The sequence below is a fragment of the Rhinopithecus roxellana genome, chromosome 12 (assembly GCF_007565055.1).
Source record: "Rhinopithecus roxellana isolate Shanxi Qingling chromosome 12, ASM756505v1, whole genome shotgun sequence".
NCBI classification, from domain to species: domain Eukaryota; kingdom Metazoa; phylum Chordata; class Mammalia; order Primates; family Cercopithecidae; genus Rhinopithecus; species Rhinopithecus roxellana.
The window spans coordinates 82,709,713-82,737,529 of NC_044560.1; the positions used below are offsets into that span (position 1 = coordinate 82,709,713).

The window sequence follows — 27,817 nt, forward strand, 5'->3', positions numbered from 1 at the left end:
AAGAGGAAGGTGCTCAGTGAATTCCTGGCTCAGCTTTCAAGCAGGAGAAATTAACCTCCATGTCTATCTCTTGAAAGGGGCTGGAAGTCCCTGTGAGGGAAGCCAAGTCAGCCTGAGAGCATCCCTGCCTGTCCTTGAGCCCCATTCCGGTGGTGCGCAGTGGGGAGACAACTGCTTTCAGGCACCACCCCAGGCTTCCCAGGCAAGCATCCCTCGCCGGCCCCAGCACAGAAACAGGATACATGTAAAGCCACTCGGAAGTACAGGCATACGATGACCCAGACATGGACACTAGCACAGCATGATTACATGTGATCCAGTCACCCACAAGTGTAGTCACAGATCTGCTGGGCACAGCACACATACATATACCCAGGCATCACAACAGACGCTCACCTCGTGCAGCCACACAAATGTATAGACACATGCATGTTTACACACAGGAATGTGCCCATACATGGGTGAAACACATTCTTGTGAAGATGCACATGCTTACAGTCACATGCATGCAGACACACTTGCATGTTTTCACACACATTCTGTCACTCCTGTGTCCCCTCCCACCCTCCAGTTCTCTCTCAGTCCAATTCTCTCCAGTTCACGCCATTTCTCTCAGTCCAGTGCCCTGCTGCTGCCCTCACTCACTATGGACAATCCTCTGAAGGGCATCACAGGAGGGTTGTATGCACATGTGACCCTATGAGTAGAAAGCTGTGTGTGTCTACACGTCTAAGTCTGTATACGTGAATGTCACTGGTAGTCTGTGTGGCTCTAGCTCTGTGAAAGTGTATGTTTGTGACACTGTGGGTATTTTTCTGTGTATCTCTGTGTATGCTTCTGGAAGGCCCTATGTGTGCTGTGTGTACTCGTCTGTGTGAATGTGAGTATGTGAGACAGTGGGGAATTTTTATATCTTTGTGACTGCATTCTGTGGGCCACCTCTCTGAGTATGTCTGGATGTGTTTATCTCTGTGTGCATTTGCATATCTTTGCCTGTGTACATGCCTCTGCGGTCCAGGATCCACAGTCTGGCTCAGTGAGCACCCCTGCCAACAGAGGCTGTGGCCTGGGGTGGGGCCAGGCAGGACTGAACTGAATACCCTGGCCGTTGACAGTTGTATTTACAGAGCTCCGAGTAGGACGTAATTGCTTCTATTAATCTTTCTCCGGTTGTTAATTGCTCACTTATTGGGTTGTGTATTATGCCGACTGTTGCTCTTAATTCGCCTCCATAGCTGCAGGTGTTTGCTGCCTTATTAACTGTTAATCGGCACGGCTAGGGATGGAGACTTAATTGGCCCCCAGAGTGGGACACAGGCGGGCCAGCCGGGCACTGCCAGGCTCACAGCCTGTCCCTGGAACCCTCACCTGTGGAGCACAGGTGGCTGGCCCACGGCCATCCACCAGCAGACAGCAGTTTTGCATATAGCAGTCAGAGTGACAACTGCAGAGTATGGCCCCCATACAGTCCTATCTCCTCCAGGAAGCCACTCAGTCCCTTGGAAGCCAGTTCTTATACCCCTGTCCATCACCAACAATCTTCCTCTACCTAGGATAGGAGCCAACCCCAGTTTTTAAATGAACAAGAGCCTCCAGGAGTTCTGCTGCTCCTATCCAGCACACTTTAGGGGTCCCTTTCGGCTTCTGCTTGCACAGCGCAAAGAACAGGGAACTCCCTCCACAGCACTGTTACCATAGCTGCAGCAACGAGAGGGTTCTCCATACTGAGCTGACTTCTTACCCCCCACACAAGTTGCAACAGAGGAGTCCTTACTGCCTACAACAGGGAAACTCAGGCTCAGAAATGGCAAGGGGGTGGCCCCAGGGTTCCCCAGTCCTGTCTGGTAAAGGTACAGACATGTGGCTCTCCAAGCAGTTTCTGCTGTCAGTCTCCTTTCCACCCCAGTCCTGCTTCATCCCAAACACCTCAGTCCTGGAAGGTACTTCCTCAGCCACCACCTGCTCCGCCCTGGTCTTCGGGCCTCCCAAGCACAACTGTCACTGCTGCAGCCGTCTCAGGCTCCAGGGCTTTGGAACAAGAAAGCAAGTTTTCTGGAAACCAGCGGGCACCCTGAGAGAGACAAGGCTGTAAGGGGGAGGCAGGAGGAGGGTCCACGCTCACCAACCCGACCTCCAGCTTCCGAGAAGGACAAATAGGGAAACCAACAGTCCTCATCCTGTGCGTCAAATCCAGTCTGCCCTGACATCTGGAAGTTCTTCTGGTGTCTAGTTGGCATGTCTCAAGCGGCAGTGGAAGTTGATTTGCTTTGGTTGGGTTCCGAGAAGAGTTAGGCTCCAGGGAAGGAGGAAGGGAGTACCACGGAGTGCCTACTATTAAGAAATGAGACCACTACTACTCCTGCCGCCCTCCTCCCCCCAACTTTGCCCAGTTCACAAGACAGGAGGAAAGAGAGAAAGCAAAAAGTTGGGAAAAAACAAAAGTAAGATAAATAGCCAGACAACCTTGGCACCACCACCCAGCCCTAGGAGGTAAAAAAAAGTAATAATAATAACATCAACCCCTGACGTAAACTACTTGTGTTATCTGTAAATTCCAGACACTGTAAGAAAAAAGCATTATAAAACTTTCTGTTAACTGATGCATGTAGCTCCCAGTCATGTTTTCCATGCTTGCTTGATTTATCACGACCCTTTCACGTGGACCCCTTAAAGTTGTAAGCCTTTAAAAAGGTCAAGAATTTCTTTTTCGGGCAGCTCGGCTTTTAAGATGCGAATCTGCCGACTGCTCCCAGCCAAATAAACCACTTCCTTCTGTAATCCGGTGTCTGAGGGGTTTTGTCTGCGGCTCGTCCTGCTACACTATATGCCAGAAAGCAGCAATTGGTGTGTGCAAAAGTGGCATCCCGTTTAACCCTCCCGTAACCTGGTAAGTTAGGGATTAGTATCCCTGTTTACAGAGAAAAAAACTGAGCCACAGAGAGGGCAACGAAACGTGTGCAAGGCCACACAGCCAGAAAAGGGCAGAATTGGAGTGCCAACAAGGCCTGGCATTGCTTGGGAAGCTGAGTGTCTTCTGTCAGGGCTTTCTGGATGGATTCATGCTAAAGGTTCAATAAGGGGACATGGGAAAGGGAACTGATGGTCACTATCACAGCTCACTCATCCACCCCACATATGATAACACGGACAGGCGAAACACGCATGCGCAGCCCACGTGCCCATCAGACGGGATAAGGAAGCAGCAAAGAGAACCGTCCAGGGATAGTTGCCCAAACAAGTTCCGGCCCCGCCTCTATGTTAATGACATGCAGATATATGTAAATTTGTACGAGCAACAGCTCAAACCTTTGGGAGCAATGGGGTGACACAGGAGCAGTTGCTATGGAAATCCAAAAGCGATACCCGCTCCGCGCCCCCACCCCACAACAGGCAGGCGCACAGACACGTGCACAAAGACGCAGCGTTCTTCACTCCGGAGCCAAGAGGATCACGGAGTGACAGTGTGTGTGAACCGGAAAGACCCTCAGAAACTGCGTCCACCTGGGGGAAGCTTAGGCCCGAAGAAAGTCACCGGGAGAACAGCGTCGCGATCCCTGGTAGCCTGAGGCGCCTTCCACTAAAACCCAGGGCGCAAGGTGTCCCTTCAGGGTCCCGGGCGATTCCAGCTCCGGCCTAGCAACGAGACCCGCCCAGCGTTGCATAGCAACGTCCCTGGAGCCTAGCAACCACCAGCCACGCCCCCTAGCAACGTCATGCCTAATCCTCGCTCCAGGCCTTTGCCAAGAGAGAGGGGCAAGGGGCTCGTGGACTGGGGCCAAAAGGTGGCGAGGGTGGGGGAGGGTGTCATGTTTAGCAGGCTGCAGGATTTCAGGGCCCACCTACAGCCCTTCCACGGGCGAGCTGTTACAGAGCCGCGTTATCACCCCCATTTACAGAGGGGAAAACCGAAGCTCCCAAAGGACATCCCTGCCCAGAGTACAGAGCGCGCTCTTCCCTGCGTGCTCCAGGAGAGCGGCTCTAGCAGCTCTCTGGAGGAAGCCCTGGGCCTGGAGGGGAGGTGGTGCACAGTCGTTTCCCTCCGTACCAACTGCATTAGGAAAACCACCCAAACTGTGGGCTCAGAACGGAGCTGTAGGTTTGCATAGTAATTTGCGTCATTTGCATATAGTGCGGAGGCTGCGGCACTCCCAGGCCATTCCGAGCCGGAAAAGCTCCCGAAGGAGCCCCGCTTCCTCCCCCGGTTCAACTGTCCAGCCCTCTCTCCCTACCCCTCACCCGCACCCCACCCGCATCCCGTGCCGCCCCCGCTTCCAACTCCTTCCGCTAAGTTCCCGCACCTCGCCCCACCCCCCGCTTTGACTCCAGTCCTGCCAGCCCCGACCTCCATCCCAAGGCCGAGGGCCCCCTCTGCTGTCTTCCGCCGGTAGGGCAGCCGCAGAGCTCATGGGGCAGAGAAGAGGGGCTCCCCCAACGGAACATCGCCCCACTCCTCCCATTCCGGCAGGGTCCAGGGAGAGGCCTGTACATGGGTGGACGTTGAGAAGGGGTGGGCAAGGAGGGAGTTAGGGCCCTTCTGGCCACGGGGCGAAGGGTGGGGTTCTAGAGAGGTTCTCTCCTGGAAGCCAGGCCCCTTTCCCTACGCTGGGTTGGTTTGGCCCTGGCAGCTGGTTCCCCCATCAGTCCGCAGATTCAGTTCTCACGACCTACACCCCACATGAGACACTTGACAGTTACAGCTGCTGTTAGAAGATTATTCTAGCCCCAAGGCAAGGCAGCACCATCCAACCCTAATACCAGTCTCCAACCCCACCCTGAATGCTCACCACCAAGGCTAAGACCTTTGACATTTTCTAATACCAGTCTCTGGGATCTGGCAAGAGATAAAGAGAGGAGTCACTCAATCTGGATCTCCTGACTTCCTCAACAGAGACCTACACACAGGCAGGCCATGAAACTCACACGGATACTCACGCATGCTTGCAGGCACACCCATGCACAGAGATCCCCCAGAAGCACATAGACACAGAGACTCGGAGGGAATATGGTGGAGTTATGTACTGTCCTTCCCCATCTAGTCAAAGGAAAAAAATCTTAGTATTAACTGAAAAATTTAAAAACCACTGCAACTTGCTCTTTTTTTCTAGCAATCTCTTGATGTCTGATCCTCCAAAAGGCTCTGTCCATTTCTCTCTCCACCCCCAAACTTGGTCCTACTGTCTTTCCCACCACTTCCTCTTCCTTCCAGTTCAGAATACTTGCAAAATGCCTCCAGAAACTACCGTGGCAATAGCTGTGCCCTGGGGCACAGTGATGGTTCAAGACCTCAGACCAGCAATGAGCAAGGCTGCACATTTGTGCACAAGACACTCACTGACACACCCACCCAACCATTGGACCAGGACCAGGGGCTCTCCTGACCAGCTAGCAGATGCAATCCCAATTTTGCCAAATTCTTTATTGAACAAAAAATCAACAGCAAACACTGTCAAACAAGAAGCTCAAACAGGGCAGGTGGGTAGAGCTAACCATCCTCTCCTTGCAGCCCCATCTCTCTCTGGAACAGGCTTCAACACTAGTGAGGGCATCAAAACCCGTTCTGGTGGGTAAGGAGGGTCAGGCCTTTCTAGGGAAGGGACACTCAGAGCCAGCTTCATCTGTAGTCCCCAAAGAGGCGTCAAGAGCTGGGCCAGGGGGCTTTGGAGCTGCAAGGGGGCTGGACAGACACTGCAGAGGGCAGGAGACGGAGCTCTTGTCCTGGGGGCACAGAAAGGCTTGGAGCTGGTGACTCATGGTCACCAGGGATTCAAGGTGCTGGAGCAGGGCTTGTTGGGGACAGGAGTCCCTGTGGAGGTGCTGGCCACAGCCAAAGCCATGACCAGCTGGTGCTACTGAATAGGGATGCCGGGACTGGCGCAAGCCTGGTTCTGGGGGCCATTGCCCTCGCCCAGGACCCTGCCAGATTTCAGGCTCTGGCCAGAGCCTCCCCCTGCCTCTGGGGGGCCTCTGCCAAGCACAGATTCCCCTTGGAGCTATACTGCCCCTGCCTTGGCTCTGCTGCCAGGCACCTCCTGGGGGAGGGGTGCCCTTCAGGGGCACATTTGGCCTCCTGTCATCTGGCTGGTAGTATCTCTTCTCCACCTTACTGTTGAAGGAGACCATCTTTTGAACCTTCCCCAGCCAGAGGCTGGACCCTGCTGTGTCTGGAAGCCCTTCCTTGGGGAGCAGCACAGCCAGCAACAGACTTGAGTGAGTGACCTCCAGACCTGGGAAAAGAAGAGGGGAGACAGAAAGAGCCCAAAGGCCTGTGAGGGAGAACTGTGTTCAGCTTAGCTGCAGCAGATCTGGAGGCTAGATCCAGGAAGGGCTTCTCTGCAGTGAGATGGGGCCCATGAGATGCTGGGAAAAGTAAGTGGGAAGATGGGACTGTCTTGGAAGATTTGAGCTCTGCGGGATCAAGGCTCATCCGGCTGAGGCTGGGGTATGGATGGTTTGACCTGAAGACTCTACAGACTCAAAGTCTACCTCACTGTCTCAGGACATGGAGCGTCAAAAGGCCAAGCGCTTTGCTCAGGAGTGGGTAAAGCCCCACCGCCACCCTCGCTGCTTTCTGGAGCCACACCGTGGAGGGTGTCTGTGCACAGAGGCTGAGCTTGGCCCCCCGTGGCTGTGGTGAAACATCTCTCCCTCCTCTCTGAGGTGACAGTTACAGTCAAGTGTGTGTAGGTCCTGCCTCTGTCCTGCTGCCTGGGTCAAATGTGGCTGTCCCAGGAGTTTCTCTTCAAGGGTGCCTACCTTGAGAGGCAGTGTGGTATGGTGGTTAGGGGCCAGGTTTCTGAAGCCATGTTGCTTGGGCGTGAAGCCCAGTTCTGCTACTGACTGGCTGTGTGACTTTCGACAAGTCACTTGCCTTCTTCCTCCCTCAGTTTCTTCGTCTGTGAGATGGAGAGTCTAGTCTAATATTACCATTCTCATAGAGTGATTTTGAGACTACGAGAATTTGTCTAGGGAAAGCTTTTAGAACAATGGCTGGCACGCAGTTCATGATATCCAAGCGTCAGCTATTGCTGTCATTGTTCTCATATTTGCCTGGCTGGGTAAGGAGTTCCCTTCTGAGATGTGCCTGCCTCTGCTGGGTGACTGTGTCAACCGCGCCTGGTCTGGTCACCAAGTGAGCAGAGGCAGGGTCTGGTATGGGGACTGGGCACTCACCTGGGCCCCCCAGAGGGCGCAGCCTGGTGGGCAGGGGCTGGAAGGCAGGCAAGGGCAGTAGGACCATCCCCATGTGCTCCACAGAGGCCAGGCCGTGGCGCTGCCTGTCATTGAGGTACGAGTAGAGCAGGCGGCAGTTCTGGGTGTCCCGGGCCCCATGTGGGCACAGTCTGATCACGCAGACGTCCTGAGGTGGCAGGAGAGCAGCTGTAAGCGCAGTCATCCTCTGTTCCTGCCAACACCCCTGGGCTCCCTGAAACCCCTGAGAACCCCGTAAGAAAGTATGTCCCCATATGGAGAGGGAGTGGGCACAAGGGTGGGAGTAAGGTGCTAGGAAAAGAAGGGATGCCCAAGAGTGGGCAGTTACCTTGGCCTCGGCTGGGCAGATGCTGGCCAGAAGGTCCCAGACAGTGTGGGAGGGGATGCAGCCTGCCGAGCGGATCACGGTGGGCAGAGCCTGGGGGCAGGAAGGATGGCCAGTCAGCACCCCAGCTTCCCACCCACTCGGGGTGGACGCATTCCCAGCCACCTGGAAGGTTGCAGCCTGTGGCAAAGATGGGCAGGCAGTATTCCAGTACCCTCGATGGCTGCCCAGAAAGCTCTAATTGCCCCATGGAGGTCTGCAGCCTCTTCTGGCTAATCTACAACTTCTCCGAAGCCCCTCCCTCCCTCCTCTATCCTCTGCCCTCATCCAACACTTTAGCTGATCATTAAGTCACTCAGTGATCACTCTTAAAACTCTCCTTTGGGCCCTTCCTGCTATGTGCTTTGGGTGACAGGGAGTCTTTCACCCTGTTTGTCTCTGTAGGAATGGGACCAACATCTCATTTACTCCCATGCCTCGCACAGGGCCAGGCACAGAGAGGAGTGTCCGTGACTTGTTTTAGAATGTGTGAGTGAAAGGAGAGGAGAGAAGAGGGGAGGGGAGGAGAGAGGAGGGCAGGGGAGGGGAGGGGAGGGGAGGGAGGGAGGGAGGGGAGGGGAGGGGAAGGGAGGGGAGGGGAGGGGAAGGGAAGGGAGGGGAGGGGAGAGGAGAGGAGAGGAAAGGAAAAGAAAAGAGAGAGGCTGCCTAGGCTGGTCAGTGTGTAAGGGAGTCCCTGGCGAGGAGGGCAGGTGCACCTGGACAAGCCGACAGCTGTGTCCCGAGACCAGCTGGGCCCTGGCCCGGAACCGCTTGATGGAGAACATGTCCAGAACACCTTCCCAGGGTGGCATGCAGGGCAGGGCCTTTGTGGGTGCAGCAGGCACCTGGAGCCCAGATGGAGGGACCCTAGAGGGAGGGACAGAAGACAGAGCAGGCCATGAGGACTTTCCCGGCACCTCCTTTCTTTTCAGATTAGATCCTGTGTCTCCACTGTGGGGACTGCAACATTGGCCCAAGCTTGGTCTTGTGCAGGGGGCAGCCAGAAGGCTGGGATGATTAGTTCCATTGCACAGATGGGGAAAGTGAGGCTCCCAAGGGAGGGAAGACTTGCCCAAGGCCACACAGAAAAAGCCAGTGCTATGTCTGTTGCCCCAGCTGGTGGCCTCCCATTCAGCCCTGCTGGATTATCCACCTCCCTGCTCCCAACCCCACACCTGTCCTGTGGTTCTGTGGGAGGCATCTCCCTGGCTTTGGGCATCTCTGGAGCAGGCATAGGAGTTTGGCTTAGGGCTTTCTGGAAGATATTGTCCCCGCAGCTCTTGGCGGCTTTGAAGGAGCCTAGCAGCTCATTCGAGGACTCCCGGTCTACAAATAGCAGAGGCAGGAGCTGAAACAAGGGCAGCAGCGGCACTGAAGCCAGTCCAGGGCTTTAGAGCCAGGGTTGAACCAGGTGCTTTTCTAGGTGACCTGGGGCACAGGCACCCCTGCTCTGCCACCCTCTCCCCAGGCCACAAATCCCTGTTGCTGCTGAACTGCATGCTCAGCCCCAGCCTGGCTGCCACCCCTGCACCCCTCCCGTGTCCCCTCCCACCCATGCAAATGCGGCAGTTGGGGTCTAGGAAGTGGTGGTCATGCTGCCCCGTGGTGTCCTCTGATGCGATGGGCAGGGCCTGTGGGCTGCAGTCCAGGAACACCTGCGATCCCTGGGAGGCAGAAGACAGAGGGGTAGGCTGAAAAGGTGGCTGGGGATGCCAGGAGCCCTCCATGGGTAGAGGGCCCCAGAATATGGTTTATTTTTCTCAATAATAAATGTTGTTTTATTACCAAAATACTGTGAACTCATAAAGAAAATTTGGAGAACACCAAAACTTGAAAATTAAAAAGAAAATCCCTTCTTGTCCCACCACTCAGAGACCACTGTTGATATTCTAGGTATTCCTTTATAATCTTTTTCTTTTGTTGTTGTTTTTTGTTTGTCTGTTTGTTTGGTTTTTGGTTTTTTGTTGTTTGTTTTTTGAGATGGAGTCTCGCTCTGTTGCCCAGGCTGGAGTGCAGTAGCTCAATCTCGGCTAACTGCAACCTCCGCCTCCCGAGTTCAAGCGATTCTTCTGCCTCAGCCTCCCGAGTAGCTGGGACTATAGGCGTGCACCACTACGCCCAGCTAATTTTTGTATTTTTAGTAGAGACAGGGTTTCACTATGTTGGTTGGCTAAGATGGTCTTGATCTCTTGACCTCATGAGCCGCCTATCTCGGCCTCCCAAAGTGCTGGGATTACAGGCGTGAGCTACTGCGCCCGGCCCTTTATAATCTTTTTCTATACACAGGGCTTGGGGGTCCTTTTCCTAAAATAGCTGGGATCAAATATTCAACTTAGTGTTCTCTTTTTGTCCACTAATAATAGCAAAGGCGTTTGTCACGTCATATAGTCCCCATAGACACTGCTGTGATGGGGTGAGACTGGAGTGGACGCCTCACCTCTGTTGCTATGCATTTGGGTCATTTCCAGGTTTTCACTATTACTAAATAGCACTGAGGATATTTTTGTGCAGAAAGTAGTTTCCTAAACTTTAAATTATGTCCTTAGGATAAGATTTCAGAAGCAGATGACAGAATCAGGGATAAGGAACATTTTAAAGACTCTTGACGTCTATTGCCAAATCACTTTTTTTCCTCATACTAGAAATAGCTTTAAACATAAAACAATCATTGCTTTAGGATGGTTTAAGAAGATTTTGAAACTCTACTCTTATCAACCACCTCCAGAACAGTCTCACAGCACAGGCTTTGGAGTCAGGCTGGGTTCAAATCTCAGCTTCCCCACCACACGTATGTGACCTTGTGTAAATGGTGTCAGGTTCCACACCCCAGAAATGGCCAGGGAATAGCACCGACCTCCTAGGCCATTGTGAGATGTAAATGAGACACTGCCTGTAAAGGGGCACATAGCAGGTGTTCAATAAACAGTAAAGATTGTTATCATGTGTTATTTTCCCCTCCCCTCCCCTCCCACCTCCTCTCTCTCTTCCTCTCTGGGGCTATCTAGGTTTTTCTCCTATATTGCCTTCAGTTTGTTCAGGGAATACAAACTGATTTAGACTGGGGAGCAGCCACACCCCTTGGGACTCCTCTTGGCACAGGTAGAAGTTCTCCCAGTCGTTGGCCTGAATATTAGTGGTAGGAGTGGGGAGCAGGGATTTCTGTCTGTTCACTGTCACTTCCCCAGTGCCTAGACCCGTGCCTGGCACCTGGTAGGTGCCCATAAATGTACTGACTGACTGAATATAGTTAAAGGGACCTGCCCTGCACCCCTCTCCTGAACACGCAGCTAATGAGACCCAGGTGAACACCTGACCCACACAACACTCAACTACAGCCAGAGTGGCCTTCTGAGAATGACCAAAGGGAGCCAAGGGAAAGTTCTAATCAACTGCAGGAGTCTTGAGATGATGGCTTCATGGATTCTGGGGCTGCTGAGTCACCATGTCAGGCTATGTGCAAGCCGGGGCCAAGGGGGAGGAAGAAGCAGGATGGACATGAGGATGGAGCAGATCCTCAGCGCCAAGAGCCCTAGACTCTTGTTACTCCTGTTGGCTTTCCAGGTCTGAAGACAAGTTCCAGGAGGCCCTCTGGATGAACTGCCAGGGCGCTGGGTGGTTCCCTGCCTGGAGCATCCCTAAACCAATCCACTGAATACAGTGGGTCTTCATTCCTTCCATCTGAAAAAGTCACTGCCTGGAGCAGCGCAGCCTGCCGCTTCCCAGCAGAGATCTGGGCAGAATGCCTGAGGTTGGGGATGACTATGATGATGGGACTTAATACCACTCATGTGGGGGCCTTGGGGTGAGGCCAAAAGGAGGAGGACCGGCAGTGACAAGGCACTGGCAGGCCTGTGCCAGCAGCACTGTCCCACCCCATGTTCCCCTATGCATTAAGGATCGCGGTCCCCATTTTATCACAAACAAAGTGGGCCTCAGAGCAGTCAGGTGACATACCCAAGGCCACACCGCTGGTGAGGCAAGGCGTGGGACCCCCAGAGCATTGGCTCGGCCCAGCACCAGGTCAGGCCCCAACTTACCACCAGATCCTCCAGGGTCAGCGTCTGATCCACGTCCCGCTGGATCTCTACTTCGCCCTTGTGGGTCATTTTGGAGGCTGGAAGTCTACAGGGCTCCTTCTGTTGCTGCTCAATGATATTCAGGCCCTGAAGAGGCGGAGCAGCCCAAGCTGAGCCCAATTAGGGGACCTCTGGCCATCAAAAGCCCGTGCTCACTTTCCTCCCTTGAGGCCCCTCTCTTGTGGTTCCCCCTCCTCAACACTTCTACTTCCGTCATACCCTTCCCCTGGGAAGCCCTCCACCCTTAGCGCTACCTCTCCATCTTCCACTGATTCACCCTTCAAGTCCTGCCACCTCCAGGAAGCCTTCCTGGATTTTGCTTTCACCCCAGGTCAATTCAACCTCTGACTGTACCTCATCCTCTTCTGAGAAGGGTGTGGTGTTGCTGAAAGAGTGCAGGCTCTGGAGTTCCCACTGGGCCATTAATAAAATTCATAAGATGGTATGGCCTGGGGCAAGCACTTAGCTACTCTAAGCCTCAGTTTATCTGTTCTGTAGGAATTTAATTAAAAGCACTATATTAAACAACATATATAGAGTGCTTAGCCTGGAACATGGCTCATAGTAAATGCTAGTTGTGAGTCTTACTGTTGATCAATGTCACTCTACCTGCAATGCTTCCTGAAAACCTGTCTCTCCTTTTCTAACCACCCCTGGAGGACAGGAGGTCTGCTCCTCTCTGGTGGGTTCAGCCTCGTGGGCATGAGATCTGTGCAATCGCTCAGGGCCCTGCACTTAGGAGGCCCACGCTTGGTTTAGCGCTCTGTTATTGTCACCTTGAAATTCTTAGCAGTTGTTGAACAAAGGGCCCCACATTTTCATTCTGCACCGGCTCCCGCAAATTACAAAGCTGGTCCTGATCCCTGGTCCCCATAGAGCCTGGACAGAAGCTCAGCCTATAGTGGATGGATTCACCTGATGGACTCTGGTTATTCATTCTAATCAGTTCAGTGTCTTCCAGAGCAGGGGCTGGAGTGCCTCGCCCCATCCCAGTGGCCTCAGCCCCTAAATCAGTCCCTTCTTCTCTCACTGGGCTACCAACAAATATGAGGTGAGCATTCTCCAAAGCCCGCTCAGTGCCACAGCTTCCCTGTCCCAGAGCAGACCCCAGGCAGGGAGAGACCCACGGCCACAGGGTACATGGGGACACAGCTGTGAATCCCGGGGGCTATGGGGCCCCTCCCTCAACCTGGGGTACCAGGAAGACCTCCAGTCTTTTCCAGGGCATCTGAAGCTGGGATAGGAAGAGAGGTACCTCAGGACTCTAGACTCTGGGTCTCACCACAGTCCTCCCCCAGCCCCCGACCCCACAGTCCAGCTCCATTGAAAACCAAGTGTGTCACATCTCTATCAAGCTCTCCAACCCCAGTCCCTTTCATTTCCACCCCTTCTCCTGTTTCTCTTGTGGGGAGGGTCTCTCTGACTCCCTGTCTGCCTTCTCTGTTTCCTTGTTTCTGTCTTTCTGAATTCCTCCTCCCTCGCTCCCTGTCTCTGTCTCTCCCTCTTCCAACCTCAGGCCACCCACGCTGCCCCCACATCCCCTCACCCATCCTGACTGGGCTCAGCACTCACCCTTTTCTCCTCCTGGTCCCGCCAGCGGGCCAGCTCCTGGGGGGCCAGCTGCATCGAGCTCATCCGTACCAGGTCATAGTGGGTGACATCTCCATGAACCACTTTGAGAAACAAGTCCTGTGGGGGCAGGGGGCAAGGCTGCACCACACGCTGAAAGAGCTCCCCCACTCCAGCATCCTGCGGGGGCTCTGAGATTCAGAGGGGACCTGGCCCAGCCCAAAGCCCTGCTCACCAGGTTCCTGGGGTCCCGCAGGTTGAACAGCAGGCTGCGGTACTTGGTCTTGTACCGGCTGTTGGTGCCTTGCGTCAGGTCCCAAAGGGCTGCCTCAATGCCAGCAGCGATGCCCTCCACCACCTCCTCACTCAGCACTGGGTCTGGGAGCTCCTGAAGGCTGTGGAGGCCAGGGCAGGGTGGGGGGCACTGAGCCCGGGAGGCTCTCCAGGCACTTAGTCCCAGAGGGAGGCAAATGGGTGGGCAGCAGGGTCTGGGCCAACTTGTTCCTGTCATGGGTGTTTCCCTGCAGGAACCTACTTATTCTCACCCCTACTCTGTGAGGAGGAAATAGGATCATTCGCCTTTTACAGATGGGGTTACTGGGGCTTAGAGAAAATAAGGGGCTTACTCACAGCCGTGTAATTAGTGGCAAAAGCAAGATTTGAAACCCGATTGTCTGACTTGTCAGCTCGTGCCCCATCTCTGGCCCATAGGATGTATGGAGGGGAGGAAGCTGGGATCAGGTCAGAGTAAGGCAGGAGTCAGGGGGAGGGAACGGAGCCCTGGCCCTCGGTGTCATCTGTCATTGACTTGCTATGTGGACTTTGCAAAGTCTGACCCTCTCTGGGCCTTGGTCTCCCCATCAGCAAATGAGAGCTCTGGGCTCAGATCTCTGAGCCGCTCCCAGCACAGCCTCTCACTGTGTGAAAGTATTTGCTGCGGGTGATATTGACGAGGATGGACCTGAGCCGAGGCTGAGAACTGCAGCAGCTGAGTGGGGAAGCATAGCCTTAAAGCCAGAGAGACCCAGCTTCAAATTTCAGCTCTCCACTGGCTCTTTATGTGGGCAAGAGACCTGGCACAGCTACCAAACAGGGTTAGCCAGACACCCAGAAGCCCTTAGAACGTGGCAGGGCCCCGAAGACGGGGGCATGTGAGGGCGGCCTTTGGGATGTCAGGGGAGTGGGGAGCAAGGTCTCACCGAGTCCACAGCACCTCCTGCATGGAGCGGACAACAGTGCCCCGCACCCCGATATACAGGGATGGCTTCTCCTGTTGGAGCTGAGCTGTGGGGAGAAAGTGTCACAAGCTCCCAAGGGTGCCCAGTGGGAAGGGGAGGGGGCTGACTCAAGACTGAGGGGCTTAGGCAGACCGGAGAGGGGTCCCACCCTTGAAGACCTAGACCCCTCCCTCTATCCATCTGGGAGCCAAGACCAGGCAGCCAGTGGCCCCCACCCCTTCGGGGAGGAGCTACAGGCTGATGGGATGTGGGGAGAGAAGAGTCGTAGCAGGGGCTGGGGCCAGGAGCTGGGCCCTTGTCCTCCCCAGACCCCAGCAGTCTCTGGAAGCCAGGGGCCAGCAGAGGAGGCTCCCTCCAGGGCCCTTCACCTGAGTCCTCTGCCTGCTCCAGCAGAGGCTCCTCTTCAGCCTCCATTGGGCCACTCTGTGGGGGAGGCGTGAGGAATTGAAGCTGTGCTGGTGGGCCCGGCCTTCCAGCCCAGGGGACACTGCTTCCTCTAGTCACCTCCCCACTCCCACATCCTCCCTGACCCATGCTCCAGTGAAGGAGGCACGTGGCCAGGGCAGAAGCACTCACCTGGGGACACGCAGGGTCCGAGGTGGGGTCGCCAAGGGCCAGGGAACCACTTCTTGGAGGGTAGAAGGGGTGAGAGAGGCCACCAGGTTCCCCTGCTGTGCCTCCTGGAGGAGGCTGGAAAACCTTGGGGCGGGGAGCAGACAAGCTAGTTAGCTGGAAATGGAGGCCAGGAACTGTTCCCTCCCCAGATGCACTGGAGGCCCAGCCCCTCCCTCCTCCAGTCCACCCTGAATTCAGAGCTGCAGAAGGAAGTACACATGGAGCCCAGGCCAGCCATGCAGGCTGGGGCCTAACCCTGCCTCTGGCTATTCTGAATGACCGCAAGCAAGTGGCACCCTCTCTCTAAGCCTCAGGGACATCTCTGTGAATCAGGTGTGAAGGTGCCTCTCTCAGCAGGATTAAATGACATCACTTGTTCTGTACCTGGCACCCAGCAGGGCCCTGCACCATGGGCCTTTTCTTTCCTCTGAGCCTCTGGGCAGGTGAGGGTGAGCTGACCTCCATCAAGTCCTCCAGAACCTCCAGCTTTGGCGGCAGCTGCCCCGCTGCCTGGCCGTGGCTGAGGGCCCCCAGGAGCTGGATCACTGGCCCGGAACCCAGCTGCGAGGGAGATCGCACTTCAGAAGCAAGCAGGGCCAGCCACTGTCCCCGCCTTCAGAGTGCTCGCCTCACCTGTAATTATTGAATGTCTCTCTCCCACTGGACTATAAGCTCCATGAGGATAGAGAATATGCCTGTCTTGGTTCCCCCTGAATTCCCAATGCTTGGAAAAGGCCTGGCACATAGTGTTCAGTGAATGTTTGCTACCTGGCTAGCCTCTGTCCCAAGAGAGGAGCCTGTCTCCATCCCCATCCTTTCTCAACTTCCCCCTTAACCCCCAGTCACATTCACAGTTAACTGGACTCTGTGCCAGGACCCTCTCACCCTCCTTCTGACCACAGATACGTCTCATCAGAAGGGACACGCCTTGTTCTGACTCCACCTCCTCCTGTTCAAAGCTCTGTCGTGACCCTTTCAGGGGTCACTGACTTGTCTGCCTCTCCCTTGAAGCAGCCAAATGCAGTCATCTGTAAGGCTTACACTCTGTAAGGCTGCTGATCACTCCTCTATTGCTGATAAAAGAAATTCTTTCATGACCATTTCAAGGTGCACAGTAGATTTTGTTCTTCTAATGAACTATGGAATCTATCCTGCTCCCCTTTTTGCTATGGCTGCCAGGAAGCTCAGTGTTAACTTTGAGCCTGGCAGGTATACCTTTCCAGGATTGGTAGAGAGTAAGGTATTATTGTAACAAGATCCCCCTTCTCCTTCCTCTTTTCTTGCTTTCTTTAGGCTTTTAGCCCATTTTAAGTGTGTTTCAATTCTTTTCACTTATTGCAAACCATAGGGGATTGTTTTAAAAGTAGGTGACTCTGAAGACTAATAATCCTTGAATGAATGATCATGAAATGGTCAGGTTCCAAGGTCTGCAGGAAACTAAAAGTCTAACATCCAACATTATAGAGGGAGGGGAGCACTAGGATCCACTGGGGGAGGGCAGGCTGGGTGGGGGTAGGATCTCCACATCTACTGTGGAGGAGCCCTGCCACTCCACCCTACCGGAGGAAGAAAAGCAGTAATAAAACGTAAAAACCTACGTAACACACAAGCTTCACTCCATGGGGTATTTTCACTTCCTCCTTGGAGAGAAAGAGGATGCAGAGATTAGAATCCACAGGACCCAGCCACCCCATGGTAGGGAATTCACAAAAAGAAGACATTCGTGTTGAAAGGGTATGTGTTCAGTGTTCACTGAGTTGTACTTATAGCAAAAAAGTTGTCCATCAAAGGGAAAATGGTTAATTAAAAAAAGTCCATCAGGCTGGGTGTGGTGGCTCATGCATGTAATCCCAGCACTTTGGGAGGCCGAGGCGGGTGGATCACCTGAGATTAGGAGTTCAAGACCAGCCTGGCCAACATGGTGAAACTCCATCTCTACTAAAAATACAAAAATTAGCCAAGCATGGTGACAGGCACCTGTAATCCCAGCTACTCGGGAGGCTGAGGCAGGAGAATCACTTGAACCCAGGAGGCGGAGGTTACAGTGAGCCAAGATTGCACCACTGCACTCCAGTCTGAGCAACAGAGTGAGACTCCATCTCAAAAAAAAAAAAAGGCCCATCAAAGGGAAATGGTTAATAAATGTTGACACTTCGCACTATGAATTCTTTTTTTTTTTTTTTTTTTTTTTGAGATGGAGTCTCGCTCTGTTGCCCAGGCTGGAGTGCAGTGGCCGGATCTCAGCTCACTGCAAGCTCCACCTCCGGGGTTTACGCCATTCTCCTGCCTCAGCCTCCCGAGTAGCTGGGACTACAGGCACCCGCCACCTCGCCCGGCTAGTTTTTTGTATTTTTTTTAGTAGAGACGGGGTTTCACCGTGTTAGCCAGGATGGTCTCAACCTCCTGACCTCGTGATCCGCCCGTCTTGGCCTCCCAAAGTGCTGGGATTACAGGCTTGAGCCACCGTGCCCGGCCCGCACTATGAATTCTATGTGGCTTATAAAGGGTAAGGAAGTCATCATAAAAATTACCACTTGTTGAGGGCTTGTGAAGTATCTGACCCCACAGGAAGCACATCCTTCATGCTATTAAGGTCTCAGAACGACACCATGAGGTATATACTATTTCTATCCCCATTTTACAGAGGAAGAAACTGAGGCTCTGAGAGGATGTGAAAAGTCCTATAGCTGCTAAGCTACAGAGCTAGTATTAGAACCTAGCTCTGTCTGACTCCAAAGCCCAAGCACTTAGCTGTGGGGCTATGTGGAGACGTGGAAAGATTCATGGAAAGATGTCATGAAGTATTATTGGGAGAAAAAGAAAAAATAGGTTACAGAACAACATCTGTTGCATAAGCCCATTTATGTAAATACATATTCATAGATACATAATAGAGGTTATCTCTGGGGAATGAAATTCCAGGAAGACTTTGACTTTCTACTTGTAGACACATGGGTATTCATGTTATTCAAAAGGAGCATGTATTTCTTTTATAACCAGAAACATATTTTTTATTAAAAACAAGTTAAGAACAATACGTGTGGTATGCTACCATTCGCATTACAGGCAGAATGAATTTTAAAATTTGTATTTGCTTGAATACGCATAAAATATCACAGGAAGTATCTGCAAAAACCTATATAACCCAGGCTGCCAGTAGGGAAGTAACTGGGTGCCGGGAAAGATGAGTTTCACTTTTTTTGTTTTTTGGAACCATGACAATGAATCAGCCTTTCAAAAAAGTAAATTGAGAAAGAGGGAGACAAAACAAAGAAAACAGGGGTGTGTGAAGAAGAGCAACAGGAAAAATATCAAGACCAGCCCTTCACAGTTCAAAGCCTTTGGCTGGCCCCTGTCTCAGGGGTCCTAATGTCCACATTATGAGGCTCCGAAACAACAGGCAGGAGAATGAGGCGAGTGAAGGACTATCAGACCAGAATACAAACTACATATGTATAATAAGTTTGAAGAAATAAAAGGAGGAAACGAACACATGAGTGAAGGACAAAAAAAACTGCAAAAAACACCAGGCAGATATGATCAGGAACCAAACACAACTTCTGGGAATGAAAAATGTAACAATCTTAATTAAAGTTTAAAACTCAACATATAGGTTTACTAGCATATTAGATGCAGCTGAAACAAATTAGCTAATTGGACAACACATTTAAATAAATTATCCAGAATCTTCACACAGACACTGTGAAGCACTAAGAGACACATCACGCCTGTAATCTCAGCACTTTGGGAGGCCGAGACAGGAGGATTGCTTGAGGCCAGAAGTTCAACAGCAGCCTGGGAAACATAGCGAGACCCTGTCTCTACAAAAACAAGAAAAAAAAAAACACAGCCAGGCGTGGTGCTGTGTACCTGCAGTCCCAACTACTCAGGAGGCTGAGGTGGCAACATTGTTTGAGCCCGAGAAGTCAAGGCTGCAGTAAGCAGTGATCACACCACTGCACTCTAGCTGGGGTGACACAGCAAGATGCTGTATCAAAATAAAGGAAAAGAGAGGGGAGGGGAGGGGAGAGAGAGAGTAGTTGAGAGGGGAGTAGGGAGTGGGGGAAGGGAGTGAGTGGGGGAGATTGGGGAGGGTGAGGCATGGTGCTTGGTGTGGAGGGAGGGGTGGGGTGTGTGAGTTGGAGGGGAGGATGGGAGTAGGGGGGAGGTTTTCTTAGGGTAATGAGGGCCACTAGGAAGGGCGGAGGGAGGGAGGATAAGAAGGACGGAGGAGGAGGACGTAAGGAAGAAGGAAGGGAGGATAGGAGGAATGGAAGTAAGGAAGGAAGGAAGGGAGGAAAATCTAAAGTTCCAGAAGCAGAGAGGAAAGAGAATGGGTAGAAGCAGTGTTTAAAGAAATAGGGCTAAGAATTTTTCAAAATTGATAAAAGACAAAAATTTACACATTCAAAAAACTCAGTGAATCTCAAACAGATTAAATAAAAGGAAATTCATACCTAGACACATCAACACTCATGATAAGGAGATCCTTAGACGCATAAAGAGAAAAAATACCTAACACTTGAATAGCACTTAAAATGTGCTATGTCTGTGGCAAGTGCTTTACATATTAGTTAATTTAATCCTCACCACAATCTTATGAGATACTGGTACTATTATCTCCCCCATTTTACAAAAGAGGAAACTAAGGCACACAGAGGCACAGGGAGGTTAATCAGCTTGCCCAATGTCACACAGCTAGAAAACCAAAGAGCTGGGATTTAAATCCAGGCAGTCTGATTCCAGAGGCCATACTTTCAACTACTATTCTATGATCCCATTCACCGAAATACATTTTACCTATAAAGGAATGGCAATTAGACTAACAGCTACTTTCTCAATAGTAATAATGAAAAGCAAAACATAGAAAAATAGTATTTTCAATGTGCTTAAAGAAAATAACTATCAATTGCGGACCCAGACAAAATACTTTTCAAGAATAAGAAAGAAATAAAGATATAGAAAAAAATCGAGAGCTGTTATTTTTCTTGATAATTTTGTTTTGCTCAATAAACAAAATGCTAAAAGATAAACCTGAGGCAGAAGGAACGAAAAAGAATCCCAGCTAGAAAAGCTGAGACAAAAGGAAGCATTTTGAGCAAAGAAAATGATGATGTTGTTAAATCCAAACAAACATTGATTGTATGAAACTATAATAACAGTGTGTAATTTGGGGATTTAAAAAAAAAGCTGGGCGCGATGCCTCACACCTGTAATCCCAGCACTTTGGGAGGCTAAGGCGGGCGGATCACGAGGTCAGGAGATCGAGACCATCCTGGCTAACACAGTGAAACCCCGTCTCTACTAAAAATACAAAAAATAGCTGGGCGTGGTGGCAGGCGCCTGTAGTCCCAGCTACTTGGGAGGCTGAGGCAGGAAAATCGCTTGAACCTGGGAGGTTGAGGTTGCAGTGAGCTGAGATCATGCCACTGCACTCCAGCCTGAGCAACAGAGGGAGACTCTGTCTCAAAAAACAAAACAAAACAAACAAAAAAAAAACTCCTCCTACAAATCAATAAGGAAAAGTTAAACAACAAAAACTTTTTAAGGAAAAGACTTAACAAGAATAACCAAAATTCATGAAAAGATGCTCCTTAGTAAGAGGGCAGTAAAAATTAAAACAACATTAAGACACTGCAGCATATCTCCATTTCAGCAAAAAACCCAAGTCTGATAACTATCAAGGGTTGGCAAAGATGAGAAGTCACTGGAACATTCATACACTGTTGGTGGGGGTGTATACTGTTTCAACCACTTTAGAAAACATCTGGCACTGTTTAAGTTGAAGATGTGTGCACCCTATAACCTAGCAATTCCACCCCAGAAAATATTCCCTGGAGATACTCTTGCCCGTATGTTCCAAAACCCATACAAAACTATCACTGCAGCACCAAATGTAGTAGCAAAAAAAAAAAAACAAAAAAAAAAAAACAAATGTCCACACGGAGTCAACAAATAAATAAATTCGGGCATATTCATGCAGTGGAGATACTTGGTGCCAACACTTAGGAGCTGTGTGATCTTGGGAAAGTTACTTAATCTCTCTGTGCCTCAGTTTTCTCATCAGTAACATGAGGATAATACCAGTATTTACCTCATGGTGTTGGGGCAAGGATCATTATCATTATTCGAGACTCTTAGAACAGTGCCTGGAACAGAAGAAGCTCTCTCTGTAAATGCTGGTGTTGATAAAGTTCCTTGGTCCCTGCCCTGGAGAAAGGCCATCCTGACACTCGACCATCCTGCAGGCTCTCCATTTCCATTCAAGCAATGTTGCCCTTGCTGGTCTCTCCCACCTGGTTCTTGTCCCACCTGTAACTCCCACCTATCCCTCCACTCCTGCAACACTCCAAGCTGCCTCCTGCAATGCAGCCCTGCAGAGCACTGCCCTCTTCCTAGCAAGCCTCTCCTACTTTCTCACCTGCTGAACACCTACTTCCCTTGCCCAGACCCAGTTCAGACAGCCGCCTCCTCTGCCCTCCCCTCCCCTCTGGACATCCATGGTCCACTGGGCTTCAGTCTGTATTTCAATCCTCTGGTTAGTGGCTTTCTCCTCCCATTAGACTGTGAGATCCCTGGACGAGACCCCCTCCTTGTTCAACAAATGATAATAAAGCCCCATAAACACCCAAGTTATGCAGGACTAGAGTCAAATCCTGGCTCGGCCACTTACTCGGTATGTGTCCTGAGTGAGTCACTTCTCAGAATCCCAGTTTTCTTACTCAGTAAAATGGGGATATTAATGCTGACTTTTTTTTTCTTTTTTTTTAGACAGGGTCTCACTCTGTTGCCCAGGCTGGAAGGCAGCAGCACCAGCACAGCTTACTACAGCCTTGACCTCCTGGAATTAGGTGATCCTCTCACCTAAGCCTCCCAGGTAGCTGGAACTACAAGCACACGCCACCGTGCCCAGCTAATTTTTGTATTTTTTGTAGAGACAGGGTTTTGCCACATTGCCCAGGATGGTCTCCTGAGCTCAAGCAATCCATCCACCTTGGCCTCCCAAAGTGCTGGGATTACAGGTGTGAGCCACCACGCCCAGCCGACCTTGACCTTTAATGGTTAACATGAGGATTAAATGAGATGACATACATGAAGCTCTCAGTCTATAGTAAGCACACTAATGAAACGAGCTCCTCTTAGGCTGCTCATCTGTTGGGAAGACACGCTCCTCCTTCACTCATCTCCCGACACTTCGCAGCTGCAGACAGCATACCTTGAACCAGGGATTCTGGGTCAGGCCAGAGGAGCTGTGTGCCTCCCTGGTGATGACGGGCGGACTGCGAGCAGCACAGGGTCACTGACAGAGCTGCCCTCCCCACACCCACTGCTCTCCTACCCACAGAGCAGCTCTAAACCTCACTGGCCACTGTGGGGCCCAGGATGGACAAGAGAATGGCATCCAGTCCCCCTCCCATCTCTCCTCCAAGAGTCTCTGGTTCATGCCAGAAGAATACAACATGGCCAGCCTCTGATATCCGACTCCTGGCAGTTCTGGGGCCCAGTTCATTCTCCCCACTTTATAGAGGAGGCAACTCAGATTCAGAGCAGGGACACATTTCTAAATGTCTAAAGTCTTCTTGCAGCCAGGTGCGGTAGCTCACGCCTGTAATCCTAGCACTTTGGGAGGCCGAGGCGGCGGATCACCTGAGGTCAGGAGTTCGAGACCAGCCTGGCCAACATAATGAAATCCTGTCCCTACTAAAAATACAAAAATTAGCCGGGCACGATGGCCCACATCTGTAGTCCCAGCTACTCGGGAGGTTGAGGCAGGAGAATCCCTTGAAACCAGGAGGCGAAGGTGGCAGTGAGTCAAGATTGTTCCACTGCACTCCAGCCTGGGTGACAGGGCGAGACTCCATCTTAAAAAAAAAAAAAAAAGTAGGCCAGGCGCGGTGGCTCAAGCCTGTAATCCCAGCACTTTGGGAGGCCGAGATGGGCGGATCACAAGGTTAGGAGATCGAGACCATCCTGGCTAACATGGTGAAACCCCGTCTCTACTAAAAAATACAAAAATCTAGCCAGGCGAGGTGGCGGGTGCCTGTAGTCCCAGCTACTCGGGAGGCTGAGGCAGGAGAATGGCGTAAACCCGGGAGGCGGAGCTTGCAGTGAGCTAAGATCCGGCCGCTGCACTCCAGCCTGGGCGACAGAGCCAGACTCCGTCTCAAAAAAAAAAAAAAAAAGTAAATTAAAAAAAATACTAATAAAGTCTTCTTGCCACTGAGCTTAAGTAAAAAAAAAAAAAAAAAAAAAAAAAGTTAAACTCATCTAAATGTCTAAAGACAGGTCTAAAGTCACCCTGGAGTAAGAGGCAGAGCTTGACCTTGAACTTCTCTGTCTGCCCCTGCTACAAGCCAGGCTGTCTCCAGGGGAAGGTGCTAAGGCCCTAAACGGGGCTCCAGATCAGTCAGGCACTGTGCCCCGCATTGCCCAGGCCCCACTCAGCCCTGTCTGCAACCACCCGCCCGTCCCTGTCACAGCCCAGACTCAATACTTCTCCCTCAGCTGGTACTGGTTGTCATGGCAACGAGCTGTTTGGAAAGCTGTAGGATGATGGGCTGTGCCGCAGAGTCAAGGATGGAGCCTGGAGGAGCCAGCAGTCGTGGGCTGCTTCCAGTCAAGCCAGGCAGGAAGCTGGCTCCACCACCGCACTCAAACCAGCCCCTTCAAAGGCTGCAGACCCAGGAATCCCAATTCTCCAAATAAATCACATGAAGAAGGGAGAAGCCAGACGCACAAGGATGGTCACCTCTGCATTATTTACAGCAGGACGAAATTGCTTATGTCGCTAACAGGTAACCTATTTGGGTATTTTTCTTGCACCAAGCACTGTGTTAAATGTCAAACATGTGTCATCTCATTTCATCCTCGCCACCTCCCTAGGAGGTAAGTACTCTTCATACCCACATTTTGCAGATGAATTACATTTGAAAAGGTGAAGCCACTCACCTCGGTTGTTCAGACAGCGGCAAAGTCAGGATTGAATGTTAGCCTATTGGCCTCCAGGGCTCATGCTCCTAACTAGACTACAGTGGTTAGAAATGAGAAGGGGAAGTCCCAGCCCTCATCCTGACAGCACCTGTGGCTGTGACAAATACATCCATAGACACTGATGACGCAGGGCTCAGGAAAAGATCAAATTCGGCAGAACAAGGTGAACCCACTGGGAAAGATCTTCAAATACTACAGAACTTACAAAACCAACCAAAGTCCTGGAACAATAAGGCATAACAGGAGCCTATCTATAGATAAAAAGACTTGATGCATAGTGGAAAACAGCTCACTGGTTCTATTTTACTAATTGGCTGTTTGGCCTTGAGTACTCATGTCACCTCTCAGAGTCTCAGTGTTCAGATCAGTAAAATGGGTATATGTCAATAGTGTCTACCTCATAGGATTGTTACAAAGATTGCAGATAAAGGGCTTAGCACAATATCCAGTACATGTTAAGTAAGCCAGATGCTGTTACGACTGTGCTGATAACACAGAAGATACACAGAGAAGGCAGCGCAGTGAGATCTCAAGACAGACAGCCTGGGCTTGTACCCTTGCTCCCATTCACCAGCTGGGTCTGTTACCTCACCTACGTGGACATCATGTGAAGATTAAATCAAAAACACCTAACACATCATGCACATTCAATAAACGTGATGAAAATTCAACTATGTGAGAAATATGCAACAAAAACAAGTAGAGTCTTATTCTGCCTTTGGTGTATAAATGTTAGCTATGATTATTAATAAAATGATGATGATGATAAAGGAAAAGAACAAAGGAAAGGGAAGTGGTGATATAGGGAACATAGCTGGGCACTGACTCCCTAGCTGTGTGAGCCTGGAGAATATTGTTAACCCTCCAAGCCTCAGTTTCCCCATCTGGTTATATGGGGCTAACGCCTATCTTACAGGGTAACTGTGAACACTAAAAGAAAAGCAAATTTAACACGAATTAAGCAATTTACCTGTGCCTTGTGCTGTGCTAGGCACCTTTGTTTTTTTTAAGACAGAGTCTTGCTCTGTTGCCAGGCTGGAGTACAGTGGCATGATCTCAGCTCACTGCAACCTCTGCTTACCAGGTTCAAGCGATTCTCCTGCCTCAACCTCCAGAGTAGCTGAAACAGGCACCTGCCACCACGCCCAGCTAATTTTTGTATTTTTAGTGGAGACAGCGTTTCACCATGTTGGCCGGGATGGTCTCGATCTCTTGACCTCATGATCTGCCTGCCTCCACCTCCCAAAGTGCTAGGATTACAGACGTGAGCCACTGCACTAGGCCTAGGTACATTATTTTATACCATAATCTCATTTAATCCTTGAAACAAACCCATGAAGCTGAAATTAGTATCCTTTTTTTTACAAGGAGGAAACCTAGAGCGGTTAAAAAAACATCCCACAGTCACTTAGCTAGGAAGTGGGCAGAGGCAAGATTCCAATCCAGGACTCACTGACTCCAAAAGATAATGACCCCTCGCAAGGATTCAGCGAATGTAGTTTACTTTCTCTTTTCCAGCTTGTGGGCATCATTTTACCCAGTTTGGTTAATAGGGATGAGAGAGAGAATGTTCACAAAGAGTCCATCTCGCTTAGTTTTATTAAATTCTACCACCAAGCATGGTATTGAGAAACATGGCCAGGCCCTTCCTATCCCAAACTCTCAGACTCAGCTCACCAGTCTGGGGCAGCCTCCTAGGCTGGGTTCCTCTGGCCTGTCCTGGTGGGAGTTGTCTGAGCTTCCGTCTGCACCCTGGTCTTGAGCACAAGGCACTGGACCTTTCTTCAGGTTCTTAGTGCCCTTGGATCTTCTCTGTTCCATGAGTGGGCCTGAGCAGGCCCTGCTGGCTTCAGGGTCCAGGGAGGAGCTGAGCCTGCCCAAGTGCTCCCAGGAGCTGGCACCGGTGTCAGCGAGTCCTTGTTCCAGCCTTCCTCTGGATGCTGGCTGAGCCTTGGCCTCCAGCTCCTCCTGGTCCTGTGCTGGAGCCCGGCCTTCATCGCTGCCAGCCCGCACGACACACAGAGCTTCTTGCTGCTCTGCACAGGCCTGTGCTGACGCCCCCAGGCACAGTGCTGCGCTCTGTGGAGGAGCCTGTGCAGCTGAACTGACAGACTCCCCTCTACTGAGCACTGGGAACAAGACAGGGCCACAGGGGCTGCCTGGCTGGGCCCCACCCCCTGTAGCGGGCAAATATCCAAATTTCTCAGTCCCTGAGGCACATCCTGCCCCACTTCCACCTGGCTCTCCAGGCCCAGACCCAGTGTCTTTTGGAGAAGGAGGTCTGCAGGGGCCTCCCAAGGACTGCAGGTCAGCACCTTGGGGAGGGTCTCCCACAGAGAGGAGGTTGTCCCCACGAGGGCTCTGATCAAGCCACAGGAAACCACCAGCCCCTTCCCAGCACTCTGAATTAGTCCCTTGCTTCCTCCATTTCTTTCTTACCCTCACAGGGACTGGGCCTGGTGAGGATATCAGGGGCCTTCCAGGGGGCTCCTCTTTGCTGAGTGTGGGGCTTCTTCTGTCACACCCTGGAGAACTCATTCCACCATCTCTGGCCTCCCCAGGCCTGGGGCAGCTCACCTCCTCCACCCCTGCAAGCCTCTCCCTGCAGACCAGAGCTCTCTCTGGGAAACCTGCAGACCTGCTACAAAGTTTCCTGGGACAACTGTCATCTAAGATGTCACACAGAGAAACCTGGAGCCTCTTGGAGGTCAGATCTCTCCCCTGAGCAGGCACCGAGGGCGGCTGCATGTGGAGCCCAGGACCCGGCATCGAGCCCCGGCTCTCTCCCACAGCTAGCAGCTCCATGACCCCTGGGCAGACCCCAGCCGCACCCACAGCCTGGGAGCTGGCACCTCGACGGGCCTCCTTCCTGGGGATCTTCCTTCTGCTGCCAGCCCTGACTCGGGGCCCAGAGCTTGCTCCTGGCCCATGTGGTGCCAGGCCTGGCGTGGAGCTGGCTCCTTTCATGTTCTCTAAAAGCTCACAGTTGTGCTGGGGACTCAGCACAGCGTCTCCTGTGCCGGGGCCTTCTACGTCCCCCGCCTGGGACATGTCTGTCCACCTACCTGGGCCAAAAGCACAACACGGGCCCTGTGTGGAGGCAGAAAGAGGAGACTTTGTTATGTAGAGTCCGACTTGTCAGCCCGTTCAGTGGGAGCTGGGAGAAGCCCCTCTTCCAGCCAGCGCTCCCAAACCCTTCCACTCCTGAGGCCTAGGGGTGAGCACTCCAGGGAGGGGAGCACCCAGCAGGAGCCGGTGTCCTGAGTGAGGGTGGAGAGGCCTGCCTCCAAACAGGGCCGAGCTACAGTGGCCTCCAGGGTCTTCTCGTCTCTGAGAGTTCACGAATTCGCTTAAATGGGACTAAGATACCATTTATTTACGACTTATGTGCTTATTTCATTGCATACTGGCAGCCACAGGTGAGGACAGAGATTCTGAGACGTTAAGACACTCACCCAAGGGTGCACAGGAAAGTGGAAAGGCCAGGAGTCTCTCTCCCAGTTTTCACACTCCGCAAGGAGCAGATACTGAACGGGGTTCGTCCCCATGACCCTCCCCGTCTCTCTCCCTTCGGTCCCGTTCTGAAAGGCGCCCCACCCAGGTTCCCAAGCCTTACTGGGACAGTCCCCCAGCATCCAGGAAACCCGGGCCCCATCGGTCTTCGCTCTCACCTGGGCTTCCCCGGGTTTTCCCTCCTGAGGTTCCACCCACTAGCTGAAAAGGAGTTGGGATCACGTGACGCGGGGGAGGGCGGC

General features: G+C 51.9%; 1 protein-coding gene across 3 annotated transcripts; it reads right to left on the reverse strand.

The window, feature by feature from the left end:
- Positions 1-5,395: 5,395 nt before the first annotated feature.
- SPOCD1 (SPOC domain containing 1) lies at positions 5,396-27,817 on the reverse strand. 3 transcript variants are annotated; one of them, XM_010353840.2, is made up of 16 exons: positions 27,734-27,817; positions 25,740-27,152; positions 16,670-16,711; positions 15,456-15,632; positions 15,033-15,155; positions 14,825-14,879; positions 14,418-14,502; positions 13,454-13,613; positions 13,222-13,338; positions 11,611-11,736; positions 9,126-9,237; positions 8,749-8,899; positions 8,290-8,440; positions 7,538-7,627; positions 7,171-7,357; positions 5,396-6,224 (listed from the first exon to the last, which is right to left on the reverse strand). In XM_010353840.2, the coding sequence occupies exons 2-16, from the start codon at positions 27,111-27,113 to the stop codon at positions 5,575-5,577; spliced, it is 3,600 nt and encodes a 1,199-aa protein (XP_010352142.2). In that variant the 5' UTR covers positions 27,114-27,152; positions 27,734-27,817; the 3' UTR covers positions 5,396-5,574. The 3 variants fall into 3 exon arrangements, with proteins under 3 accessions (XP_010352142.2, XP_010352149.2, XP_010352137.2); XM_010353835.2 differs by having other exon boundaries at positions 5,398-6,263; XM_010353847.2 differs by lacking the exon at positions 25,740-27,152.